General features: G+C 43.6%; 4 protein-coding genes across 11 annotated transcripts in view; 2 read left to right on the plus strand and 2 right to left on the minus strand.

Annotated features, from left to right (window-relative positions):
* fryb (furry homolog b (Drosophila)) overlaps positions 1 to 17,404 on the plus strand; it is a 55,909-nt gene extending 38,505 nt beyond the window's left edge. For 4 of the 6 annotated variants that reach the window (XM_069146233.1, XM_069146228.1, XM_069146229.1 and 1 more), the window contains exons 35-56: positions 193 to 361; positions 481 to 571; positions 852 to 925; positions 1,797 to 1,947; positions 2,802 to 2,905; positions 3,505 to 3,596; positions 3,725 to 3,818; positions 3,967 to 4,186; positions 4,376 to 4,527; positions 4,710 to 4,897; positions 4,999 to 5,093; positions 5,346 to 5,544; positions 5,641 to 5,862; positions 6,247 to 6,445; positions 6,578 to 6,675; positions 7,421 to 7,591; positions 7,934 to 8,074; positions 8,204 to 8,389; positions 8,506 to 8,670; positions 9,395 to 9,469; positions 9,685 to 9,855; positions 10,077 to 10,552. In XM_069146233.1, the coding sequence (XP_069002334.1) occupies positions 193 to 361; positions 481 to 571; positions 852 to 925; positions 1,797 to 1,947; positions 2,802 to 2,905; positions 3,505 to 3,596; positions 3,725 to 3,818; positions 3,967 to 4,186; positions 4,376 to 4,527; positions 4,710 to 4,897; positions 4,999 to 5,093; positions 5,346 to 5,544; positions 5,641 to 5,862; positions 6,247 to 6,445; positions 6,578 to 6,675; positions 7,421 to 7,591; positions 7,934 to 8,074; positions 8,204 to 8,389; positions 8,506 to 8,670; positions 9,395 to 9,469; positions 9,685 to 9,855; positions 10,077 to 10,112 (3,093 nt within the window). In that variant the 3' untranslated portion in view covers positions 10,113 to 10,552. Of the gene's footprint in view, positions 1 to 192; positions 362 to 480; positions 572 to 851; positions 926 to 1,796; positions 1,948 to 2,801; positions 2,906 to 3,504; positions 3,597 to 3,724; positions 3,819 to 3,966; positions 4,187 to 4,375; positions 4,528 to 4,709; positions 4,898 to 4,998; positions 5,094 to 5,345; positions 5,545 to 5,640; positions 5,863 to 6,246; positions 6,446 to 6,577; positions 6,676 to 7,420; positions 7,592 to 7,933; positions 8,075 to 8,203; positions 8,390 to 8,505; positions 8,671 to 9,394; positions 9,470 to 9,684; positions 9,856 to 10,076; positions 10,659 to 10,804; positions 10,943 to 11,032; positions 11,248 to 11,916; positions 12,122 to 12,282; positions 12,433 to 12,567; positions 12,667 to 12,790; positions 12,875 to 13,445; positions 13,557 to 13,894; positions 14,131 to 14,540 lie in introns of those variants that run through there. The other 2 variants (XM_069146234.1, XM_069146232.1) reach the window with 2 other exon arrangements.
* Positions 1 to 26,480, minus strand: part of rfc3 (replication factor C (activator 1) 3) — a 197,519-nt gene that overhangs the window by 128,586 nt on the left and 42,453 nt on the right. The window lies entirely within an intron of this gene.
* Positions 17,909 to 20,005, minus strand: zar1l (zygote arrest 1-like). The gene is made up of 4 exons (XM_069145572.1): positions 19,406 to 20,005; positions 18,564 to 18,656; positions 18,397 to 18,471; positions 17,909 to 18,123 (listed from the first exon to the last, which is right to left on the minus strand). The coding sequence occupies exons 1-4, from the start codon at positions 20,003 to 20,005 to the stop codon at positions 17,980 to 17,982; spliced, it is 912 nt and encodes a 303-aa protein (XP_069001673.1). The 3' UTR covers positions 17,909 to 17,979.
* Positions 21,527 to 26,480, plus strand: part of pds5b (PDS5 cohesin associated factor B) — a 29,235-nt gene continuing 24,281 nt past the window's right edge. For 2 of the 3 annotated variants that reach the window (XM_069146235.1, XM_069146237.1), the window contains exon 1: positions 21,527 to 21,593. The gene's annotated coding sequence lies outside the window, so the exon portion shown is untranslated. Of the gene's footprint in view, positions 21,594 to 21,617; positions 21,908 to 26,480 lie in introns of those variants that run through there. The other variant, XM_069146236.1, reaches the window with a different exon arrangement.

Here is a 26,480-nt window from a genome sequence, read left to right on the forward strand (position 1 = left end):
TTGTAAACACCGACACACTAGTCAAATTGAAGGGATTTATTGATAAAATAATAATACTTAAAATGAAATGTAACTTATTGTCACAAATATATTAATGTGCTGAATTCCATGATGATGATGTCTTAACAAATATGCAGAAATAATACAAATTACACAGGACTTCTAATTAATACATGCACTTATCTGCTTTAGATCAAGAAGGTGGTGATCTACTTGTGTCGCAACAACACCATCCAGACGATGGAGGAGCTCCTGTTTGAGCTGCAGCAGACCGACCCGGTCAACCCTGTGGTTCTGCACTGTGACAACCCTCCCTTCTATCGCTTCGCTGCCAGCAACAAAGCCTCCACCTCCCAGACAGGTGAGATGAAATGTTCCTGTCGAAGTCTGTGGCGTCAGATCATATTTTCACCCTGACACTCACTTTGAGTTTGTTCTTGACAACTTCACTGTACTGTATTTCTGACTTCTCATGTGTAGGCACCACCTCCAGCAGTAACACTGTGGTGGCTGGTCAGGACAACTTGGCAGACACAGATGAGAACAAGCTGGTCAGAGAGAGTGAAGAACGGTTAGTATTAACACATTTTCTTTTTTCTTGTATTGACTCATCTATGACAAAAAAAATTAGCTGCATTTGCTGTCACATTGAGACCGTGTTTCATTCAGAAGTCAGCAGTCTCTTAAGAGGCTTGCGCACAAGGAGAAAATGTCAGACACGTCAGCATTACATCAGTTATGCAGTTTTGTTAGTGTTAGACTTTAAACCATTTCAGTCATGGAATGAGACGGCACACCGGTAAAAGTCTGGAAACTCTGAATTGTACTTGAAATGTCATTTGCTTTCTCAGCCGGGCCAGGGCTCACAACAGACTGGAGTCTCGTTACAGCAACAGCTCCGGAGGCTCCTACGAGGATGAAAAGAGTAAGACATCTTGGTTCTCATGAGAATGAATGTACAAACTCACTGTACTTGTGCAATATGTTCTCACACACACAGGCTAGGGGTTCTCACGCCTGTCTGCTACTTTGAAATACCTCCAGGACATGGATTTTTCCTGTCACTCTAAACTGTTTACCACTTTAACTTTAATACTAATTGTCACTAATCTGTGCATCTGTGTTGGAAGGCTTCTATGCGCCTGCTGTCACCCTGCAGAGCTTTAATCAGCCAAGTATAAGGCATTTTCTCTAACTAAGCCAACATTTGATGTGATACAGCCATTTTAAACGAAAGCATGGCAGTTAGTTACTGTTTTATGTTGTCAAGCATGTAAAATAGCTGCCTCAGCATATGTTGCATGTTTTCTGTTTTTTTAAATATGCTTATTATTATATCCTAAATTTAATTACCTAACAAGCCACTGGCCAAGCAAAATAATGGAAACATTGGGAAAACAGCTAGTTTGGTTCTGACAAGCAGTATCACTGAAGCTCAATAATTAACGTGTCATATGTTGTTTGTTTAATTTGTCCAAAGATGTTGGTACTTCATTTGTGCGGTCACTAAGTTAGCCAGCTTACTATTCACATGTCTTCCCGTGAATAAACAGTGTTCTCAAAATGTCAACCCTACATATTATACATGATAAAATTACAAATAACAACAACCTGAAATAACTGGACTGCAGCTTTGCTCTACGCGATGTGAATGAGAAGTTTTGGAGTTGTCTTTAACCGACACGGGTGTGTCTCACCTCTATGGGTTCAGACAGAGGGTAGGCTCATGTGTGTGAGCTATATGTTTCAGTTACATTTTTTATTAACTAAATCTTGGGATTGATCTGGTTTTGCAGACGATCCACTTCCACCGTATGCCGGATGGCTCCTGGGTGTTCTTGAGACCAACCATCCTCAGCCGTTACCCATGCCTGTCAACGGAGGCTGCTGGGCGCCTCTGGTTGACTACCTTCCAGAAACCATCACACCCAGAGGACCACTGCATAGGTACACACAAATCAACTCTGAAACAACCACAAGTTACACACAGAGAGCAGACACAGAGTTGGAACAGTGACGTTACTATCAGCAGAGTCTGCAATCTTTCAAACAGACCTGTCACGCCTGCTCACAGATGGTCTGATAAACTTCAACACACAATGAAACCAATCTAACTTGATCTGTCTCTGCTATGTCTAGAATGAATGTTCGAAAGGATTTACCGCTTTAACTTATCTGCCTCTCTCTACTTCTCATAAACCATTACTTAAAATTAAATAAAAGATGACTACAGGATCTGCCGATGAGATTATAGTGAAACTTTTGATTAATGTACAATATATACAGCACATTACAGGATAATAGACTATATTATATTAATTGAGCTTTATATCCAGTTTGAGTATTTGGAGTTTGTCACATTAATTATTATTCAGTTTAAAGAGAAACCTCACAATGATGTTCACACACACCCCGGACAGAAATTACTCCCTCTAAATCACTTTTTTTTTTCTGTCTTAGTTGCCTCAAGCATATTCCTTACCTGCTAAGACACATTTTTGTTAATTTAAAAGGTAAAACTAAGAAGTAACCTGTACTTCTATTGAATGTTTTTTTCTGTGTTGATTTATTTTAAGAAGGGAATTCTTTTCTTGTTGCCTCTTTTATTGCGAAATATCAGAAAACAAAATCATTAACAGAAAAGCATTGGCTAATGTAGTTTTTCCAGGAAACTGCACGTAGGCTATTTTATGCTACATGAGCTTGAACCCAAACACTCTCAGCACACCACTCCACAGCCGATGGAAAGAGCAAATATTGTCGATTTATATTGTGATATTTGCGTGTGTGCTGTTCCTCAGGTGTAACATTGCTGTGATCTTTATGACTGAAATGGTGGTGGACCACAGCGTAAGAGAAGACTGGGCTTTACACCTGCCTCTGCTACTGCATGCCCTCTTCTTGGGTAGGTGTACACAACATCCGTGCATGACCTGCACGTCATTCAACTTTGGGCAGGTAGAGCGTTTATCTGATTCATTTTGGAAAAGGGCTTTTACGCACCGACACATTCACAGGAAAGCCTTGAAGTTTGTAGGTATTTTTCTGCAACGCCCAGTAGCCTAAGCGTCACAATGCGTTGCATCTCCATCCCACACAGACAAACCATTCTCTTGTGTTTCCACAGACACGTTCAAAAATCTGCAGGCAAATACCTGTCCGGTCATCTGTGTAGAAATGTGTTATTATGTACTCTGCATATTCAACATACTAACCCTCCAGTTCAAGGTGCTCGTTATCGTTTAATCTTTGTCACTGTGTGCATGAAGTCGTCCAAGAATCCATGTTGCATTGTTTCATGAATTTGTTCCTGGCAGTGTATCGGCAAACATGTTTTATTCATAGTATTGTGCAAACTCAACATAAGAAACAGGAGACACCAGCTTCATGACAGATCAATACAAGAATAGAATGACCAAAGCACCTGATCAGGCTCTGTTTATCTTCTTATTTTATAGTACGGTATGCATGTTATTGTCTTACTGGGTGTTTTTACTTTGCCAGGTCTGGACCACTACAGACCAGAAGTCTATGAACACAGCAAACGTCTCCTTCTCCACCTCCTCATCGCCCTCTCCTGCAACAACAACTTCCAGGTCAGACAGGTTTCCTCATACTTGTTGTTGTGCCAGTATAGCCTCAACATTGCATGGCGTAAACTAGCAGTGGGAAGGTGTTCAGTAAAAAAAAACAATTTGACAGGACTTCTGCCAAATGTTTCCAGGTAATAGCCTCAGTTCTGATGCTAACAAGAGAGATCAGCGACAACAAGACGCTCACCATTAAGTCCAGCTACCACACAGAGTACCAGCAGTCACGTGAGTAGAAAATATCTGACTTACCAGTGAACAATGCCCTTAAATGACTGTTGGACCAGTACGTACATGGGAGAATTGAAATGTACACTGAAACAGAGCATTAAAGTAACAGTACACTGAGGTATACTCTGTCATCATATTCCGGTAGATGCACCTGACTTCCTGCGAGAGTGGCAGACGTCTCCCGTGGTGGACTCTGGACTCAGCTCCACATCTAACTCATCCTCTGCCAGTCTGGGTGGTGGCAGCACTGCAGGCAGTGTTGGAAATTTGCCGCTTGTTACACCTGATGACCTGGAGGACCTTGAAGATGCGTCCAATGAGACAGACGAGAAGACAAACAAACTCATTGAGTTCCTCTCCACCAGGTAAACACAACTCCAGTGAGCTTCGGTGCAATTTTAGAGGTGCCACTTTTTCATCACAGTGTATGAATGATGGAGAAGGTGTGTTGGTGAAGTGTAGTGTGTGTGAATGTCGTGCACACTGGGTGTGCTGTGCACATATTTAAGTGCTTTTGTAACTTGTATGTGGTGCTACTGGTGGTGGGTATACAGTGCTTGGAGTACTGTGTTGTTGTTGCTCAGAGCATTTGGGCCACTGTGGTTGCATGAGGACATCACACCGAAGAACCCCAACTCCAAGAGCACGGAGCAGCTCTCCAACTTCCTGCGCCATGTCGTCTCTGTCTTCAAGGAGTCCAAGTCAGGTGAGGATTTACTCATGTTAATGCCACATCTTTCACTAATTAACAGATATGTCAAAGCTCACATACTGCCCAATGAGTTACTGAACGTTATTCTTTAAAAGCAGCGAGCCTTATATCAAACAATGCAGCAATAATTGGTTCATCAGACCTGCCAACGGGCTTGTATGTATATCTGTCTAAAGACTTCCACCTGGAGCAGCAGCTGAGCGATGTGGCGTTGCAGACGGCTCTGTGCAGCTCCTCACGTCACTACGCTGGGCGCTCTTTCCAGATCTTCAGAGCCCTCAAACAGCCAATCAACAACCATGCTGTCTCTGACCTGGTCTCACGCCTCGTTGAGGTGGTGGGAGAACACGGAGACGAGGTGCAGGTGAGAGAAAGAGTAAAAGATCATCAGCGTACAGACATACAGTAAGTTAGAGACTGCTCATGCTTGTGCCTGTATAATTTATCAACACATCTGTGTTTCAGGGCTATGTGATGGAGGTGTTGTTGACACTGGAGTCAGTGGTGGTGAATCTAGCAGAGTGTCTGAAAAACAGCGACCTTATGGCAGCTCTTACCCGGTATGCCTCTGCTCTTTGGTGGATTTTGAATCTGTTTGAGCAACAAACCAAGGAACAATAGTTAAATCGTTCTCATCTTTCTTTCTAATCAGAAATAATATATTTACAAAAATGATAATTTATATGAGAGAGAGTATTTAGCCAGCGTTCTTATTCATGACACTTAATTCATCATTTTCAGACTTATTTGACACAAGGTCACCATATTCGACGCATATTTAACTGTATCTGTATTTACTGTTTAATTCATAGGACGTCCTCACCAGACTTTGTGACTAGTGAAAAACTGATGAACAGAAAGAGCACTGGTCAGCTGAACTTCCCCGGCCCAGGATTTGTTGGTCTGTCGTCACAGCGCCACCAGCGCTCCTACTCTGTCCCCAAGAAGTTTGGCGAGTGTGGGAACCACTTGAGCGACCCTCCTCGCAGTGCAACTCTGGACCGCATACAGGCAAGAAATGAAGATACTTGTTCAGTCTGACTGCTTGAGGAGATTTGTCAAGCATAGTACATCTTACAAATTTAGTGTTCATTTTTTAATCTGCAGGCCTGCAACAGTCACGGTCTCGCGCGAACAGGAAGAACCCCAGGATCCTGCACATCGTCAACCAACCGTATCGATCCCAGTGTTCTGTCAGATCCTGCACACGTTTCCCACCCTTCGACAATACTGGCCACAGTCTTCTGGGTCGCTGTGTCACTCATGGAGTCAGACTTTGAGTTTGAATATCAGATGTCACTTCGCCTCGTTCACAAGCTGCTGTCAAAGGTAGATAAGACGAAACTTACTTCAAGGGGAAGTTATGTAGTTTTAAAAACTAAAGTTTTGGCAGAGACAAAACTAGATGCAGAAAAATGCAAACTTTCCCTAAAGCCTGTGCTTCTCCTTACCACCAACAGGACCAAGACATTGACCAGCCAAGCCAAACTAAGAGCTTTAAAGTGTTGCTGTTTTAATATAAAGCAAACTTCCCAACACATTATATATAAGGAAAAGCTATCAGCTCTCCACAGCACAAACAACTGGCTATTTATTCATACTAAGTCTCTGCCACCCTTTTAAAATAATATATGATTGTAATGCATTTTTGGAGGACCAACTTGTGTATAAGCAACTTTCAACTTCAGTTAAGCCAAGAAAACTATTTCCCAGGTGCCCTTGGACAGAGCAGAGAACCGTGAGCGCCTTGAGAAGCTGCAGGCTCAGCTGAGATGGAGCGGCTTCTCTGGGATCCAGCAGCTTTTGTTAAAGGGTTTCACCTCCCAGGCCACTTCTGACCTCACCTTACAGCTCTTCTGCCAACTCACTCCAGTCTCCCGTGTGCCTGTTGTTGACAGCTCACAGTCTATAGGTAAGTTCTCACAGTCATTTTTTTTATCCTGTATCATATCAATATCTTTTTGATCTTTGTCATCCATTGATCAGTGCTGGAGTTTTATCCATACTTTGTGGAGCTGAAGTTCAACCTCTCCTTCCTGTGCAGGGTTTCCTCTGAATGTGCTGTGTCTGCTGCCTCACTTGGTGCAGCACTTTGGCCACCCGACTCAGTTTTGTAAGGAGAGTGCTGAAAGGATTGCACAGGTACTTTTATACTATGAATTCTTCTTTTGAGCTTAGTCTAGTTAGTTTCTTTTTGGTTTACTGAAATTTATTTTAGGCTTATTGTTTAGAGCTAAAGCGCAGGACTTTTACATTTAAAAAAAATGTCAGTTACATTCAAGCCCTTGCCAACTGAGTTAAACTGATCACCACCAGGTAAATCTTTCTCTATTTCACACGATAATCTGGTGTCTATTGAAATATTCCCGTGCTGGGTAGATAAATGCATATTGGTCCTGCTTTATGGGCACAGCGTGCACACCTGAAACGCCCTGCCAGACAAGTCAGCAAACATCCATAACTTCCAGCCCAATGCTAACTTAAATGGGGATAATATAATTCAATCATGCACTTCTAGACTTTCCAAATGTCATCAGACCAAATGGATCAAATTCTAATAGTGAAAGAAGTAATTTCACATAGGTTGTGGCGCTCAAAACAATTTATCCACCGTTTTACAGGCACAACATAAGTGCTGCAGTGGTGTACAGCAAAGCCTATGATGTAATCACATATTCAGAGTCTTTTTATAATTACTCTTGCTGGCAGAAGGAGAAAACAAAACTTCCACACAACAGGTTGAAGCTTTAAAGCAAGTTTGTCAGAAAAGAAGACACGAGAGACAAACAGAAAAGAAGAATATTTTAATGTTTGAGGAGAGATGAAAAGCCAAAGCGGCTTACAAAACACAGCAGCCCTCCCATTTATCTGTCTTCCCCTCTCTCAGGTGTGTTTGATGGAGAAGAACACGAAGCTTTCACATTTGGCACATGTGATGACTCTCTATAAGACACGTTCCTACACGCGCGACCCTTTCTCCTGGGTCAGTGTGGTCTGCCGCTATCTCCACGAGGCTTTCTCCGACATTACACTCAACATGGTCACCTATATGGCTGAGGTAGGTGCCGGTTACTCTGCATTACACACCTTATTTCTAGCAGTATGTGGTTGTCTTTGCTTAAGCTATTACATTTTAGAACAGCAGGTTTAATGATAATTCGATGAAAGTTGGAGAGAAGACATTTAGTAAGTGGTTCATTTATCCTGTCAGGTGCAGAATGGGCTTGTATTTTGCTGAAGTGATGTCCTTTTCAGTTATCTGCCACTGGTAAAGGGAAATCCAGTCATTTACAGTCCAGTGTTATATTGCTCATGACACCCATTGACATTGCCCCTAAGCAAGATCTATTTTGTGGTTGCATGCTTTGCCCCTTAACGGATGTCTCTTTCCATCTCTCAGCTGCTGGATAAAGGCCTTCCCAGCATGCAACAGTCTCTCCTTCAGATCATCTACTGTCTACTCAGTCACATGGATCTGACAGCTGTTCAAGTCAAACAGTTCAATGCTGATGTCATGAAGACCATTGAGAAGTTCGTCCAGGTAAGTGTCCTACAGTACTTTGTGTTTTTGTTTGCTGCAACTGTGTCCACTACTATTCTCTTATTATTATTGTGTGATATAAAGTTCGCATTGCTGCCTCTCTAATACTGTTCTTTTTATATTCTATAGACCATACACTGGAAGGATGCTTTAAACATTTTGAAGCTGGTTGTGTCACGCTCTGCCAGTCTAGTGCATCCGGTGTACGGCCACTCACAGGGTGATCTCTCTAACCTAGAGGTCAGCAGAGTGTGGGACGGTCCAGCCAAGGCTCTGCCTGGGAAAACACTCGATTTCACCTTTGACATCTCAGAGGTGAGGAAGAAACTGTTCTTTATCTCTCTTTTTTTGTATATATACAGTTTCAGGGATAAAACAAGACGTTATAAATGTTTATGATATTCAAACTGCCTTTTTTTTTTCCAACACAGACTCCAGTGATCGGGCGTCGGTTTGATGAGCTCCAGGGTTCAGGGGGCAGAGAGGGGAAGGCCAGAGCCATGGCTGTAACCCGCAGCACTTCCTCCACGTCCTCAGGATCCAATTCCAACACCATCCTGGTGCCTGTCAGCTGGAGGCGACCGCAATCATCTCAGGTAGTGTTAGACCCTAACAATAAGTCTTTGGCATGGTATTGTAACACGAGTCGCAAATAGTTCAAATGTAATTCAATGACAACCCCAAATATCAGAGCTGCCACGGTTTGATACATCCAATAACGTACTGCTACTCAACCACCTGTCTTTGTTTTGACATCAAAGTCAAACTTCTTTGCTGGCACTCACCTTAGTTAAATAACAAATAATGCAGACTGTGTATACAAAGAACTGTAGAAGTAGAGTAAATATGCTTTTATTAAATTCATGGATGCAATAAATATGATGATACTGAGCAACTTCTGTGGGTTGTAGACACCGCCTCATGCTACCTCTAGTGGTGAGGGCACTGGCAAAATGCAAAAGTGACCAAAAATCAGCCAGAAAGGATGAGGACAGAGAAATGGTCTGTGGTCACCACCTGCAGAACCGTTCCTTTATAGGGGTTGTCTTGCTAATTGCCTCATTTCCACCTGTTGTCTGTTCCATTTGCACAACAGCAGGTGAAATTGATTCACAATCAGTGTTGTTTCCTAACTGGACAGGTTGATTTCCCAGAAGTGTGATTGACTTGGAGTTACATTGTGTTATATAAGTGTTCCCTTTATTTTTTTGAGCAGTGTATATTAATCAAAGCACTTGGCTCCAAAAATAGACAATTGTATTTTGAGAATAGAGTTTATATCCGTTCCCTCTTTGATTAATTCTTTTATTTCTTCCTCAGAAAAGAACCCGAGAGAAGCTTGTGAATGTTTTGTCTCTTTGTGGACAAGAAGTTGGACTCACCAAGAACCCGTCGGTAAGCTACCTCCCTTCTCTTGTTTACAGCAATGTACCCGTATTGTCAGTCTGTTTAGTCAGCAAAAATCTTGTTTGTTTGTTTTTAATTCAAGCTTTTGAAATTATCATGGAGAATAATGTGTCTAAAATCGTCTAAGAAAGTTGATGCTTTTATGTTGACTTCACTTGTTGTCTGTGTTAAGTGTAAATACCTCTTCTGCTCCACCTCCTCAGGTAATATTTTCATCTTGCGGTGACCTGGACATGATGGAGGTGCGGGAGAGCGGTGTGTCATCCGAGGAGGGCGGTACCAGAGAAGACACACTGGATGACACCGCCAGTGAGCAGCAGTTCAGGGTTTTCAGGGACTTTGACTTCCTGGACGTGGAGCTGGAGGACGGAGAGGTGAGATTCACCCACAATGCTGTGTTTCACTCGGTGTCATTTGATTTACAGCGTAAATAGCGTCTGTCTTCGTCCTTCCTTTTTACCTTTACTGTGCGTTTCATCTTATCCACCTATCCTCCTTTTTAACAGCAATATATTTAAAATGTATTTCTGTCTCTCCTCGTCTCTCTCTCTGTCTAACTCTGTGTGTGTCTCTCTCTCTCCCCCTCGCTGCCTAGGAGCTCCAGGTAAGGTCTCTCACACTGAGCACTTAACATGAGCTTTTAGCAGAGCTGTGGTGTTGCTGGCACTTTTGTTTCCCACTGAAAAAAAAACCGTGCTTCATTTTGCTCTATCACAGCTTGGTTGCAGAGCTACATTTCTGACAATATTGCTATTAGTCATCATAGAGATAAATGGTATTGAAAGTCAAATTTTTATGGCGTAAAGATTGTTATATTGAATTTGAATTTTCATGCCATGATTAACAGTTCATTTTGCATCTTGTGCTTGTAACTAAAGCAATTATTCATCGGTTTGGAAAATGTTCTTCTCACAGCAGTGAAATTGACTGCTATCATTCCCGCTGCTGTGTCTTCCAATGTGTACGTGTGTGTTTTATCTAGGGCGAGACCGTTGATAACTTTAATTGGGGTGTGCGTCGGCGATCTCTGGACAGCACCGAGCTGGGCGACCTGTTGGAGGAGAGCCAGCACTCGGGCAGCACCCCCAGTTTGGGTCTCGAGGACCCCCACGATTCAGACGAGTCGTCAGAGGAAGAGGAGTCTTCAACGAGCCAGAGCTTCTCGCATTCTCAGCTTGTGCGTAGCTTTAACCGTTGGATCGACACGACAATAACATCCACTGAAGCCTGAAAAACTTTGCCTGCTTTTGGAATGACCCCGTTTGAGAGAATACGCTAATCAATCCAAATTATAGATATGTCTGGTTTGCTTTCCTGTTCCAGACCAACCCTTCTCCATCAGAGGAAACCAACCACACTGATTCCCTGTCTACTTCTTATGACACATCTGCCGACCCTCAGTCCTTCAATGCCACCACCCCTGGCCAGGGAGGGTTTCATGACGATCACAGTGGCCTAAATGTGAGGGATAATACACATTGAAATACATATACAGTTACGTATTTGTGAGATACATTTGTTTTGAAAAATGTAATGTCTTTCTTTCCTCAGGTGAGGGTATGTGGTGAGGATGAAGACACTCAGGCCCAGGACGACGAACTGTCGCTGAGCGCCAACGAGCTCCCTCATGGCTCGGACTGTGGCGAGAGCTTCACGCTGGAGTTGCCCGGGCAACCTCCGGATCAGCCGCTGAATCTGGACCGCGGCTTCAACCCAGACTACTGTCAACCTCCGCTGGACTTTCTAGACCCCAACTGTCTGCCCAGGTGAATGTGACAAGCAGGAGTAAAAGAACAGGAAACGATGCCGTATTGTTTCACTGCACCACAGATTTATTGACAATAGGACTAAACCGCCGCTAAACTGCAGTCAATGTGCTTATTTTGATCTGCCACAGCCATAATGTTTGTTTATACAGCAGCGGAACAAATTAGCTTGTTTATTATAAGATGTCAATAACGATTAAGTGTGCTGTAAATACTTTTGAGACATCCAATTCTCATAGATGCAAGCTCCAGTTGTTATTATTAATAATAATAATAATGCTTCATGAAAATAGACTTTAAACCCTGCTTAAGTAAATATAACGCCAAATAGAAACGCTGTTGAATATGAGGGTAATATTAAGCTTTATGAAGGCTGTATATGATGTTACATCCCTGCTACATTATATGGCCATTTTATTTCTTTGTTTTTCTTGTGTTTTGCATACATCGTCCCGATTCCCATTTTCCGAATATTCTTGACATCCTAAATATTTCCTTTTATATTGCTGCTACTACTACTATTTTTTTTTCTTTTTTTTAGCTGTTGAACCAGATTATATAATACCATGTGTTTGCTGAGCACTTTATTTTGAAACCTTTTTCGGGGAAGGAATCAAAAGGTTTTTATTTTTTCATGCCCCCTTTTTTTCCTCATTTCCATCATGACAGCTTACGTGATGATGTAGATGATTTGGAAGACCTTGGGTTTCCTCCTCCCCCCTCTCCATTTTTCTCCGCCATCTTGGCAGCGTTCCAACCAACAGTGTGTGACGATGCGGAGGAGGCGTGGCGTTGTCATATCAACCAGCTCGTGACTGACTCCGATGGGTCTTGTGCCGTCTACACTTTTCAAGTCTTCTCCTCTCTCTTTAAGGTACGTTGAAGAAAGTATAAATTTAAATTATTCATAATTCATCACACTCGGTTTCCCTATTTTTCTCCCCGTGTTTCTGTTTGTGACTGTGATGCTCCAACATCTCATGTCAAGCAGTGCGTCACAATTCAATAATTCTCCCAACATCTTTTCCTTTCCAGAACATCCAGGGTAAATTCTGCACCTTGACAACAGATGTTGCCACCTACCTTGGTGAGGGATTAAGAGGCATTGGGTCAAAGTTTCTCAGGTCCTCACAGATGCTGACCACATGCTCAGACTGCCCTACGATTTACATCGATGCTGACACGGTGAGTACTGCTGGCATACTGGAGTGACTTGGTTGATTCAGCCGCAAACGGTAGGAAATGGCATGCGTGTTGAATTAGTCAGGCGAGTCTCTACTCGGCTTTTAACGCCTCCTTTCCTTATGTTGATCTTTCTAGATCATGTCCTACGGCCTCCTTGAAAAGATGAAGTTCAGTGCGCTGGAGCTGCAGGAGTACCTGGATACCTACAACACCAGAGAGGATGCTGCTGTATCGGTAGCATAACTTCTTCACATTTATTAATTCACGTGTTATCTTTTGTTTTTCTCCTGCAAATGTGTGTCTAATAAAATATTCTCCTTCTTCCCCAACTCTTGTTACTTGTCATGTTTTCCTTCAGTGGCTGAGGAACTGTAAGGACACATTTCCCAGGTGCCCTGGTGACAGTGTCGTTACCTGCCAACCTGGAGACTCGGAGGAGAAGGTTCGGATAACTTATTACAACTTATTTACTGTAACATACAAAAGAGTAGAGTTTACAGGCTCAGTATTGAGGGTAACTTCATCAGTGCTACATATTTCTTTCTCTCTTTGCTCCTCTGTGACTTTGTGGCACCGATATGTTTGCTGTCTTTGCATGTTTGCTGTGTGTTAAGGTTTTACCCTCCGTACTTTTTCTCCTAGCCACGAAGAAGTTACATTTTAAGTTGCTGTGTTTGGAACTGTTGACTAATTCTCAGTAGCCTTAGTGTGAATAGTCATGGTGTATACAATGCTGTGCACGTGTTTCATGCTTTGTCTTCCTCTTGCCTCACTCTGACACCCTAACATGCTCTCTCGCTGTGTAGCAAATGGAGTCTCTTGCAGTAAGTTCTCTTCCAAGTTTCTTCTCTTCCTTCTTGAACTGCTTAAATTACTTGGCACAAAACAAACGCTACTTGTCTTATTGCGTGTTTGTATTTACATTTGTAGTGTGAACTTATGAGAGTGTGTTAGTGTGTGTGCTCTCCTTTGCTGATTAATCTGACCTTGTTTTCTTTATCAATGTCTTGTAGCAACTGGAGCTTTGTCAGAGGCTCTACAAACTGCACTTCCAGCTCCTCCTCCTCTTCCAGTCCTACTGCTCGCTCATTGGTCAAGTTCACGCCATTAGCTCTGTGCCTGAGGTGAGCCAAATCATACTTCATAAATAAATCGATTACAGTCTAACAGAGCAAACTGATTGGGTCTCTTGTGCTTACGTTACAAATTCACAATGCAATTATCTGTAGGTACAGTGAAATATATGAAATACCAACACTTTGGATGCTTTTCTGCCTGATTGTGTGGAAAGACATGCATTTCACTGTTGAACCTAAAACATGTTTAAATGTTTTAAAATGCTGCTGGCCTTAAAACAACCTTTCCACACTTCCTAATGTTAATCTCAAATCCTGAATTTGATCATGTAAATCTTCCTTCTGTTCCTAAACCTAACAAATGCTGTTGCCATCCCACCTTTTAGCTTCTGAACATGTCTCGAGAGCTCACAGATCTGAGGACCAGCCTGCAGGCAGCGGAGGCGGCTGTTGCCAGCGACCTGGAACACAAACACTTGGCGCACACTCACGCACACGCCACCCAGGTGGCAGCCATGGTTGTGCCCAGCTTCGCCACCTCGGAGGCAGCCGTGCAGGCCATACTAGAGTGCCTTAAGAACCACGAGTTCACCAAAGCTGTGCGCTGCATCCAGGAGTGCAGGTGAGTGACTTTCTACAAAACTATTACACTTGGTACTAGTTGTGTGTGGTGAAGGTTAATATCCTCGAATATGGATAGTTTTGCATCACAATTACTCTTCAAAATTGAATTGGTTTTGGAGAAAGTCTGACACATCAGGTTATATGTGAAAACTGTACTGAGGTGTGTGCAGTAATAGCAGTGCGTCTGCAGGGAAATCCATCTCATGTATTCAGTAGTATTTTAGAAAAAAAAAAAACTATTGCATATTGGATGACTGCTCCTGTTGGATACTAATTAAAGCACAACATTAACATACTTGACCAAATCCAGTTTATGATGATTCCCAACATGTAGTATATCGCCCTGCTCTCCTTATATCCATCTATCACACTGACCTGTTCCCACCCTCTTTTCTGTTTCCTTTTCAGGAGGCAGTGGCCCAGCGGCGTGTTCGGCGGCAGCTCTGAGAGCGAGGTCCAGACCCTGCTCAATGTCTACTTCCGCCACCAGACGCTGGGCCAGACTGGCACCATCGCCCTGGTTGGCTCCCGACAGGACCTGAGCCTGATCTGCTCCAAGCTGCTGGAGCTCAACGGGGAGATCCGCGACATGATCCGTCGCGCCCAGGGTTACCGGGTCGTCACAACTTACCTCCCCGACTCCAGCGCCTCCGGGACCAGCCTCTGACAGGACCTCGGGAGCCCCCCGCCCCCTCTTTCCCCACCTCTACCTCCCCCGTCACTGCGGCCATTGACCCTTCCAAAACCGTCTCCACACCCTTCACTGCCACCTCAGCCTGCTCATCCGGAGGGGGCCCAGCACCCGCATACATGGCCCCTGCCTCCGCCTATGTGTCTGCTACCCCGGCTGAAAAACTACAGACGGATACCTGCTTACCGCCCCGCCCAACACCAGAACTATATTTAGACTACAATCCACACCACCCATCCTCATACTCGCCCACTGTAAACTCTGATACCTCTTTGCCTGACTTTCCCGAACCCCCGGACCTGTTCTCATCGCGTAGCTGCTCAAACACACCAGGCCGGCCAGACTTTACACTTACGCACACACGAGAGCCAAGGAGGAGCTGTCTCGATGAGAACATCAGCCGTTACCTTCCTTTCAGAGGACATTCGTCACACAGTTCACCACTGTCACATTCACACGGCAACAAGCGCCAGATATCAACTCGAACATCCAACATGCTCCCGACCGTGGCCTCGGAGCCCACCTTGCTGTCGCGCTCCTACACGAACACACCGCCCAACTCCTCTCGGGGCTCACATCTTCCCCATTTCCCCCGCTCGCCGTACAAAGACGCAAGCTCGCCCTCGGTTCTACGCCCGGGCCGTGACGCAGTCTTAACCCACGGCCCGGCTCCGTCTCCATCTCTTCTCCCTCCCCCGCTGCCCCCTCCCTGTCCCGCCGGCCCAGCAGAGACCGCAGCGTGGGGTTGTTGTTGCTCCCTCGGTGGTGCTGCGACGCCCTTGTCTCGCTATCTGGGGAAGGTGGGGCACGCCTACATGCCCCTATCGAAAGTAGGGGGGCTCCTGAATGCTGAACCGTCGGATGTCCAGACCTGAGACGCTACCAGAGGACCTAAAAGAGTTTAAACCTACGTTAACCCAAATGCCTGAAACGAACTATTCCCGATCAAATCTCAGATCTTTGTATCTGGAAAAGAGACCCAGAGATAGCTCGAGATTTTACACTTTTAAGGACAGGGAATCACATCTCGTGCGCAATGCGATGCACCTCTGAACCCACTGGATACTACAGATTGCTGCTTGCCGATAAAGATGACGTGATTCTATCCGAGCGCTAGCTTTGCTAGACGTCGTAAAAATAATGTGCTCCTAGTTTAAGTCCCGCTTGATGGTCACCGTTCAGCCTCTAATCTGGTCTGCACCCGAGGACCTGTGAAGGCTTTTAGCTTGGATTTTCTAACTTGCTTTCTAACTCGAGACATGATTGAACCCGACTGACTGTTGCTGCCTCCTTCAGGAAGGATGCTGTTGGTCGGTAGTGTCACCAGAGACGGTGAGGAAACTCCGTGTGGCACTACATGGCATCACTGGAAGAGTTTCCTCTATTGCACTAAATGGAGTTTTGGTATTAGTGTTTTGTTTTTTTTAAATGTTACAGAAAGGCAATTATGTTACTGTGTTTTGTTACTGTGAGGAAAAAGGCTGTCACTTTTACTTAGAAAGAAAAGCCAAATGCTGGAGTACCTTTTCTCTACTGTTGTGTGTGTGTGTGTACTGTTCCGAGACCTCCTCTGGAGGAAGCTGTGCAATGCATGACCCAGTTGAATGCTTTCTACTGCACACTCTAGCGTCCCTTACACCTCCCAGAAGGCTGACCTCCGGACCGATCGAAAGACTTGGAGCGACGGAGCGGATGCAGCGTCCCCGAGGCTGCTTCCCGCCCCGTTCTCATGGTCCGTATCGGTGAACCAGCTTGTCCTCTGACTACTGTCGTGAACATTGGTAGACTAATCATGCCATTACCCGTGCGTGGCACACACTCCACTGTGGCTAGCTGTAGCATAATTAGCGAGCGTACACACTATAATTCTCACCGTCCTGCACTGTTACACGTCGACTTTGTGTCCACATGCCAAGAGGATGGTGCATGTATACGCGAATATTTTGTCTGTCTGTATACTGTTAATAGTCACACAACCATAGTAGCGTATGCTTGTGTGGTTTGTAGTTACCTTGCGCGCAAGGGAAATGCTGACATTCAGCACTCATTGTTGATGTTCAAAACAAAACCTGTGCTACTACTGAACGCTTCCCGTCGGCCCTCTGTGACTCTCCCTCAGTTGCCCTCTAGCAGTCACTCCCCCCCCCCTCCTTTGCTGTACAAATGTCTTTTTTCTCCTATTTATATCTGATCAGCTATAAAATCAACACTCATTTGACTTAGGTTTTCTATTGATGTTTGTTCTCTCAAATTAAACTGCCATGCATGCATCTTCTGTGTACTGTACGGAGTGTTTGAAATATTTATTAACAAAATCCTATTTTATCTGAAAGATATGTTTGTATGAGGTACAAAAGGGAGCTTCAAGCTCACGCGGGTTGTTTTTTTTTCCTTTCCTGTGTGTGGGAGAATGTGTGTCTGCATGCCAAACAAGAAGTTGCACATTTTTAAAGCTTTTTAGATGAAGACGGTAGTTGTTGTTTTTTTTCCACCTTGTAAATACTTTTACAGCCTTTGTGAAGTTGTTTTGAGTTGAAGCTCTGTACAAATTGGTGTCAAAAGTAAAGACATATCGAAATTATTTCTTGTGGATTTTACTCGACAGCCCCCTCACATAATACTTCTTACAATTAAGGTATTCAACATGCTGCATGTTAATCTAGGACTGGATTCGTGTAACTCTCCTTACAAGTCTTGTCAAATCTCGGTGTTTTTAAGGCTTCTTGATGACTACAATATTTTCAGTATCGGTTTTAATCTTGAAATTATGCTGAAAGTTTAATCACAGAAGCAGCAGCACCAGTCAAACCAAACCGAGCTGTTAGTCTGCTAAAAGGTTGTGGCAGCTTGTAAAAATCAAAGTTTTAAATCAAAGAGTTCAAATTCACTCGAATCTCAACATGAGGTACAATACTTTATTTCTTTTTTTTTTTTTTTTACAAATACAAATTTTCATGTTAGTTAAGCACCAGGATTCATGGAGGGAAAACAGCATGTTCAGAAGATGCCCTAAACAACCAAAAGCGAAGGTTTGACTTCTTACTGAAGAAGACGACGACGCCTCTTTTCCCCAAGTGTGTGACTGGAGACATCGCTTATTTGTGACATGCAGGTCTGTTGGTTTTAAGGACATGACTTTGGATCGTGCTGGGCAGCTCACACGATGTATTTGAAGCTATAGGTGGCGTCACAGGACAACCTCATTCCTTTGCAGCGGCAGCACAGGTCCTGGCGGTGAGGCCTCTTCATGTTGATGTGTCGCTGCTTCTTCTCACAGCTGCAGGAAGTCTGAGAGCAACCCTGAGAGGAGAGGGCGAGGTGGATGGAAGAGACGAGAGAATAGCACAAGCGGTCAGAGGACATTCCTGACCCACTGATGAAGGGACACCCGCACTGAACGCGCCTCACGAATCCAATACAGTTAAACAACTCCACATCATGCACTTCCATGGGGACGGTGGAACGTTCAGGGACATGTGGAAACACTGTGCCATTCGACATGAAAAACAAGACTCCTCAAATATGAAGTGCAGTTCAATATCAGCACAAGTAATCAAAGATGAGTAACTGTACCTTGCAGAGGATGGACTCCACTCTGTAGGGGTTAAACCCCACCTGACACTTCCGGCAGAGCTGCTTGTAGTACACCTGGCAACATAAACAGGACTCTGAATCAGTATTAAGAAGTCAGACATGAGCTAGTTCATGTCGATCATATACTGCAGTGATGGATCACTTGCCTTACTGGTTCCAGAGATGCACCATACATAAGCACTCTCCCACCGGATGTTGCACTTTTTGCAGTGGAAAAAGCCGTACCTCTGCTCCAGGAACTAAAACAAAAAACTGAAAACCTCATTTCTGTACAAAATCGGAGGCGTGCTGTGAGAAGTTGAGGGTCTCTATATGACGTACTGGGTGGGAAAAAAAATGTGTTGACAAATAAAAACGTTCTTTCATATTCAACTTAGCAAAAGTGGAGACAGCTGGAGGGGCTTAAGGGCTCCAAGCTTTAGAAAGGGTCCAATAATGTCTTGAACGGCACACATTTTGTATGCTTCTGTTCTCAATTTTAGCATCCACCGTTATGTTTTGTCTTTACTTGGATAATATTTACGCAGCTTTTTTTTTTTATGTTGTATTTAGAGCACTTAACACCCTCGCCGAAATGTGCCATATAAAGAAACGCTCCTTGTCACAATGAAATGAATCTGTTAAAGAAGCACAGTAACATCAACATTGCCAGGGCGTTAAGAGAACCCGATATTTTCCATGTTTTTTTATATGGGTCTGAAATTAAAAAAAATGTAGGATGTTCCCGAGTTCAGTTGTCAGCTCTATATAGCAGATTAATCAAATGACCACACTATTTCTATGCAGGCAGATCCAGTACAGAAAAACTACACACAATGCCCAGATTGGAATCAAAGGGGGCTTTAGCAGCTCAATTTTGCAGATTGATCATAATGCTCCATGTGAATACTTAAAAGTTTGGTCTTAAGTGAGCTTGGCATCTTAAAAGAATATTGTTTGACTTCAAGGAAGTTCATTCTCTTCGGGGTTTTATGACACAGAAACCCACCTGGAAGTTGGAGCCCTTTGAAGACCGATGGAAAGCGGTCTTGACGTCCTTCGCTGCGTCCTCGCCACTTTGATCCGTGTAGTCGTCATCATCATCATCATCATCATCAGGCTCGGCTGGTTCAGCGGCTTCAGCTTCTCCTTCACTCCCGCAGTCGGGCTTCTTCAGGAAGACCCTGCGGTCAAACACCGGCGAGTAGATGGACACGGGTCTCTGGAAGCGCAGGTTGCTCACTGGCGGCGTATTGAAGTCCGCCTTCCCGTCCAGTTTCATCCGATCCGGACTCTTTGGGGACTCGGAGGCGGCAGGGTGCTCGTCGCAGAACAACGTCTTGGGACCTAGCGAGCACTGGACGATTTTATCCACTTTAGCGTTCACCTGCACGCCACAATCCTTGGTGTTTGCTTTCTTGGGTGGAGGAGGCAAACTGGGGGTGACTTGGGAGAGGATGACCTTGCAGAGCTCCAGGTAGTTGAGGCCCTGTGGGGTCACGAAGCGGCCCTCTCTCTTTCCCCAGCTGCTGCCGCCCTGAGTCGGGGGAGCGCAGAGCGGGTTACCGTAGACATTAAATGGTGGAAACGTGGACAGGAACCCCTCCATCCTGGAGCCATGAAACCAGTTCGACTTTGTCCTCCTGGGGTTTATGCCATCTTGCTGCACTAATTGGTTAATTGAGGACAGGGTGTGCGGGCTCTAATTAAGCTGACAGAAATATTTAGAAAATAAAAGCCCATACTTCATAGCCTGTTGTGACGCATACAAATAAAAATCCACAGTGACACAACAAACTCAGGAAAACTACCCATTAAAATGAACAGTTCTATGTAGGTCTTCTTAAATAATAACGTTAATTATAATGTCTTAAATATTACAAATTATTTACAGTTGCATTTTCAAGTATCCTAATTGGGTTTAATTGGAATATTTTTACTTGGATGTTCACTGTTAAGATTTGTGCCTGTTAAACGTGATATCCTTTTCAATTCACCGTTACAGTTCCCTGAAAACATGCACTGTGATAAGTATGAATATCTTTTTTTTATAGGATATTTTAATGCAGGGTAGTGCTTTAAATCGGAAGAGTGCACATCCGAAGTATTATATTGGAGCTCCCACTATAGCTCAAGTTGTCCAGAGACCCTTTAGAGAAAGACAAAGCAAGCATCTAATCTATGACACATCATTTCTTTTTTTAGTTTGACGTTCTGTGAAGCAGCTTGGCAAAAATCTTTGTTTAAAATCGTGTGGCGTTTTCAGTAAAATCAATAAAAGGAGAAAGGCTATGCTACCTTAAAGAGGAGCAGATGGTCCATTATGGAAAAGTGTCAAAATATGAATGAATAGGTTGGCAGACAATGAAAATGGGAAAATAACTCTAAAGCAGCCTAATATAAGAAAGGCTGCATGATTTGATATAATCCTTTGATAGGCAGGGATGCTTTTCAAAACGTGAAAAGGCCAACTCAATAGCAGCCAAATGGCAAATATAGCCTAGTTTACACGGAAGAGACATGAATGTTACCCTAATGAGAACATTATGTTGATTGTCTTATTTATGAGATCATTTTCGCGCACACACAAAACAAAAATCCCTCATTTGAATCACGGGTTGTTGGTGCGTTCAAGTACTGTCGGAACATAGGGTTTTTCCACTTCAGAGCTAAAACGCAGCTCTCCTCAAGTCAGAAATGGCAACTATTAAAATGACATTTAATACATTTTCAACGAATGCTTCATTAAGCAATGTTTGTTTATTTTTAAGATATATTAAAAAAAAAATGGGCTCCGTTGTGATCCACAATCTGAGTAGCATTGACAAAAATCCTTCAACATATATATATATATATATAATTATTTCACAAAAACATTAATATTGTTAGAACAATCTTCACAGGGAAGACTATCTAATACCCTAAAGTTACAAATGTGAGTTTGGATAACAAACAATCTTTAAAAAAAAAAAAAAAAAAAGATGTATTTGTAATCATCTTCCAGCAAGTAAGATGTACGAGCATCATTTGAACGGCGCAGGTGACGTACACGCCCTCGCTCTATAGGTGGCGCTACGCACTCACCGATGGTTTGTACCCATGGGCACTAAATCTATACATATTGGCGCCATTTTGGAGCTAGGAGGGGGAAGAGAGCTGCAGAGGAGGACACGATTTATCACAATTCACCGTAACAGGTAAGAAAATGCATAAACAAGCCAATCGTTTTGATTGAAAAGTAGCAATATTTTGAGGCACCGCTGCGAAAAAACCGGCTACGATCCGGGACGGTTCCGCGGGAGGGTTTTGAAGGTTTCCAGCGCTAAAAAAAAAAAAAATAAAGGAAGAAAAAAAAAAAAAAAAAAGGCGGAGCGCAGCCCGCCTCGCTCGCCCGTGTTTCTCGGCGAGCCTCGTCCGACTCGCGGCGCCCCCGGTCGACCTGGTCCCCGCGGTGCTAAATGGTCAGCGAGGACAAAATACTGGAGCTCGTTGGCTTCGCTCGGAGAAACCGGTGACTCTACTCGGTTTAATTTTTAACTCGAGTTGGGACGTAAGACGGCGATGTAACGGCGGGTAGCCCGGGCTGGTTTTGTGTCCCCCCGTCACGTTACTCTCCGTCCGCCCTCCGTCACTGAGATTGCTGCTGCTGCTGCTGCTAAGCGTTAGCTCGCGCACGCTAACTCGGCGTTAGCTCGCGCGGCGCTAGCTCGGCGTTAGCTCGCGAGGCGCTAGCTCCGCTGACTTCGCGTGCGTTCCAGCGAAGCTAACGGCAGCTAGCTGCGTTAGCCTCGGTCAACACGACAGCGACGAGGCGTCTTGTCCACACCGGAGTCCCCGGCCTGGACACGCTGTCCGTACCATAACAATAACCTCCTATTCACAAAGTGCCTCCCCGCTACCTAACGTTTACTCACGTGAACTGTATCGTGGGTATTATTATTATTATTATTATTGTGACTGTTTATGATGAGCTACTTGTACAAGGCGTGTTGTTTTTTTTTTTTTTTTTTTATTGCTGGAAAAAAAAAAAATCCTCTTGATGTCGGCTGCGTAATCTAAACCACCAGATAGGAGGATGATTCAATCTCTGTCGCCGATTTTTTTTTTTTTTTTTTTTTTTTTTTTTGCAAGTTAGCGCACCTATTGTTGTGATGATGTTAACTTGAAGGCTTTGATCAAAGGTCGGTTGTAGAAACAACAATGCCAGGACGGGTTGTTTATAAATGAGGACTCTTGATTGCTGTTTTCACGAGTTGGGACAGTCACCTCCAGGGTGCTGCACTGCATTTGTTTTGACAGCCATCACAGTCTGTGGATGTTTGAATCTGTCACCATCAACATTGCGGGGTTGGTTAGTGACTCTGGGGTTTGAAGAAGACTCTTACATATCTGATGGGATGGCCATGTAACACCACTTTTGGTTTTCAGACTAGAAGAACCCGACTGATACTTTAATTTTTGAGAATGATATAAATATTAAGGAGTAAAGAATTCCCAATATCAATATTCTTACTCGCTATACGCTTTATATGCATGTAAACGAATGTTTTGCGATGGTCTCTCAAATGTGGTTATCAAACACTTTTGACACGCATGCTAAAGATGTGTAATGGTTTATATGCTGTAGTAATAATAATAATAATATAACATCTATTGTCCACACTGAAATCAGTGCACTAAAATGGTCAACTTCACCGGGAGAGGAAATTTAAAAAACTATAAATAAGTCGTGCAAAACAAATTCATTTCTAATCTTACCATGATGTCTTTTTGTGCATTATGTTCTGTAACAAACAAGTTTTTATGTTGCCACATATTGATTAACATAAAGATACTGACAAACATGGAGATACTGACGTATCTTTGGAAAGCAATCATCGGCCAAAAAAATTGTCCGGCCGGTCAGGCTCTACTTTAGACACTTGTTTCGTTGGGATTTTTTTTTACCATGTAAAACTTAAAATCTCCGCTGTTTAAGGTAATCCTCCTGAAAACCCAAATTGGAAGTTAATTTATTGATTTTTGGTGGCTTCAGCAAATAAAATTATGCTTTGCCTTGTGCACACTTTATAACAACGCCAGCGTGTCATTTTGTAGCAGTTCTTTTAAGAGGGATATTTTGGTTTTGGTCATTTGTTTGACTCCCTTAGATCAAATGCAGGCTGCCGTCCCTCAGCTCTGTTTTCCCCAACTATTTTTTTTTTTATGAATAAAAATTATATACGGTTACATTTTTTTCTCTATAAAACCACAGCGGTAGCTGAATGGACACACAGGCCACTGATGTCCGCAATGCCTAATAACATCAGACATGTGACCACCAGTGTTGTCTGTTTTTAGATGATGTGACCTCCCTCGCTGTGTTGCTTCTTCGGTGGTTTATCCGAACCTTGTTGTCGTAGTCTCATAACCTTTGGACGGATTTCAACTCTGCTTCATTGTCCTTTCTGGAGGGCTTTAACTGGTTTAGATTTGGCAGAGATGTGCTCCCTCCATTTCATTTAATCTGGGGAAAACTAAACTCTTTGACAGCGCTTCCCCCGCTCAGCCAGTTCCCCTCACTTTTGTGTTTTTGTGAGTGCCCATATGGAGGTCGTCGGGTTCATCCTTAAAGCCAGCTGGTGTCCAGTTCTTACTCTGTTTGCTGACATTTGCCGGCTTCCCAGTGATCACCCACAGGGTTAAAACCAAGCGCGTCTCTGTCAAGATTCAGATTAGGGTAGAAGAATTTCTCTTGGCTATTATATTTTTGCTGACAGCTGTGTTAGGGTGCCAAAGTGGGGAGAGCAGAAGCAGCGGACCGATAGAAAACCCTCCCGAGGGGGGGGATACATGTGTTTGACTGTGATAAACCAGTAATGAGTCGTAAGTAGCCAATGTTCAGAGGTTGAGTGTGAGGTAAAGCATGGCCCTTTGTGATTATTTACTGCTGCTTCTTGTGAAATGTTCCCCGGCGGTTGGTACCCACACAGACACCCCAGGTGGAGGGAAAAACCTACTCTGATTGGCTGCCAGAGCTCGCTGTGTGTCAGCGTGGTAGAATGAGAGAGGGATGGACTCAGATTTGGCAGCAGCTGTGGGGTGGAAAAGAAGGTCAGAATCAAGCAATTTGGCAGCCTGCCCGTGTCCAGCGCATGCATTATGCCCTGCATGTGTGTGTCGGTAAAAGCTCAAGTACAGCTGCAGAAAATTGTTTGGTCGTGATTAATAACTCCGTATTCAGCGGTCTGGCTTCTAAATCAAGCGCTTTTGACAGACGGCAGACCTACTGACCCAGACCGTTTATTAATAATCGATCACTCTTCAGCGAAAAAGCGGCATAAATTGTAGCCGCAAACAGGCCAGTCGTTGCAGAAGAAAAATTCTTTGTCCGTTTATTTACTTTTAATAACTGAAGAAAAGGTAGCGTAATCCCGAATGAGATATCTTGAGTAAGGCAGAAAAATGAACTTGTATGCCGAGCAACCACAAATGCCAGTTCATCCATTTTGTTATTTCAAAAGGGAAAGTAGACAAATTTAAGTGTTGTCCAGTCTGGCGGAAGGACTTTGGGATCAGACTTTCCAATATCTGTCTTTTATTTCGTATCGACTTTCGTCCAGTCTTTCATTCATGATACGTCAGATACTACCCACAACGTTTTGATCTTGCCAGGAGAAAGATGCGCTCCAGCACATCCATGAATAGAATAGAATAGAATAGATTTTTTTTTTTTGTCATTGTACTCCGAACAATGAAAATCAGCTTAGCGGCTCTTCAAAAGTGTGCAGCGTAAACTTACACCAGTGGATCTCGTTACAGTCTGATACTGCAGAAATAACACAGGAGTCAAAATGTTAGGTCAAGTTTCATGTGGATTATTTCTTTGATTGTGGTCAAATAGGGAAATCTTGATGTCTTTTTTTTTTTTTTGCATAACTAGCAGTTCACTCCTAACGATATTTTGATCACTATAGAATGTAATCAAGAAAAGCATCACGTTCTTTCATTGAAAAATCTGGAACCAGCGAATGTTTGACAATTTCTTTTAAAAATGAACTTAAACTAGTTATTTCGAGTTGCCAGTTAGATTTTTAACAGACTAATCAGTCAGTCGTATCATTGCAGTTTTAAAGTGAGCTGTGGTTCTGTTGACGAGCCGTATGTGGTGCTTGAACAGATTTCTGTTCTGTTGAAAGTAATGCCTCTGAATCCAAATTTAAACAAGGGGTTTTTATCAAATCACAACTGAAGCTGTGTAATTGTCCCATTGTCTGAAGACAATACAGAGCTCCAGGAGCAATTTTTCTTTATATTTTTAACAGAAAAAAAGTGAAACTCCCAAGACTCAACCTTGAGTTGGTTAATAATCTGGAAAAAGGAGGGGCTAGTTATGATTTAAAAAAAAAAAAACTACCAGCTAGTAAAAGCCATGGAAGATGTTTCTAACCTTCAGTATTGAACCACCAAAAGTAATAAACGCATTGTAACACACTTTCCTAGGAAAAAAAAACATCCATGTCCCAGCACACGTTGAGTTTTTGCTGCGATACACCTTCATCAGCTTTTGCAAAGACTAACTGTGCAGCTCCGCTTCGGTCGGATGGCATTCGCTTCTTGTTTTGCATTGGGGACGTCCTCAGCGTGACCTCAGCAGCCAGCCACTCTGTCTGCCAGTATTAGCTGCACATCTGTCATTTTCAAAGAGGGCAGAGTCCGCCTGTTCTCGATATGAGCAGAGGTTTCAATGTACAGCTCTGAACCCGGCTGTCTTTCGTTGGTCGTCGTACTTTGAATGCAAGCTCGGTCACTGGGTGCTTTGTTCTTTGAGAGAGCTGCTCTTACTCGCCCGTTACCAAACAGCTGCTGATTGCGTAGCGACGCACCACACCGTTAGCCAAACCAAGTCGCAATGTAGCCCCTCAAGCAGCAATACTTATCAAAGCTACCGACAGCCACCACTGTCTCGTGATACAGGGCAGATAAACGTTCATGCAAGCAGGGACTGCTGTTTACCAACTTTTACAGTTTTACAGCCGAGTCGAGGAGGTCAGAGTTGGCGTCGCCCTCTGCCTCCTCTGAAAACCCGGCTCGCCGCCGTCGTC

Source organism: Embiotoca jacksoni, unplaced genomic scaffold, assembly GCF_022577435.1.
Source record: "Embiotoca jacksoni isolate LCO1_2020_lvr unplaced genomic scaffold, fEmbJac1.0.p SCAF_13, whole genome shotgun sequence".
NCBI classification, from domain to species: domain Eukaryota; kingdom Metazoa; phylum Chordata; class Actinopteri; family Embiotocidae; genus Embiotoca; species Embiotoca jacksoni.

Coding starts and splice junctions, on each gene's coding strand:
- zar1l (XM_069145572.1), bottom strand. CDS start 20,005: ATGGAGGGGTTCCTGTCCACGTTTCCACCATTTAATGTCTACGGTAAC. Junction 18,657..19,405: donor CAAAGGGCTCCAACTTCCAG/GTGGGTTTCTGT, acceptor TTTTTGTTTTAG/TTCCTGGAGCAGAGGTACGG. Junction 18,124..18,396: donor TGGAGTCCATCCTCTGCAAG/GTACAGTTACTC, acceptor CTCTCCTCTCAG/GGTTGCTCTCAGACTTCCTG.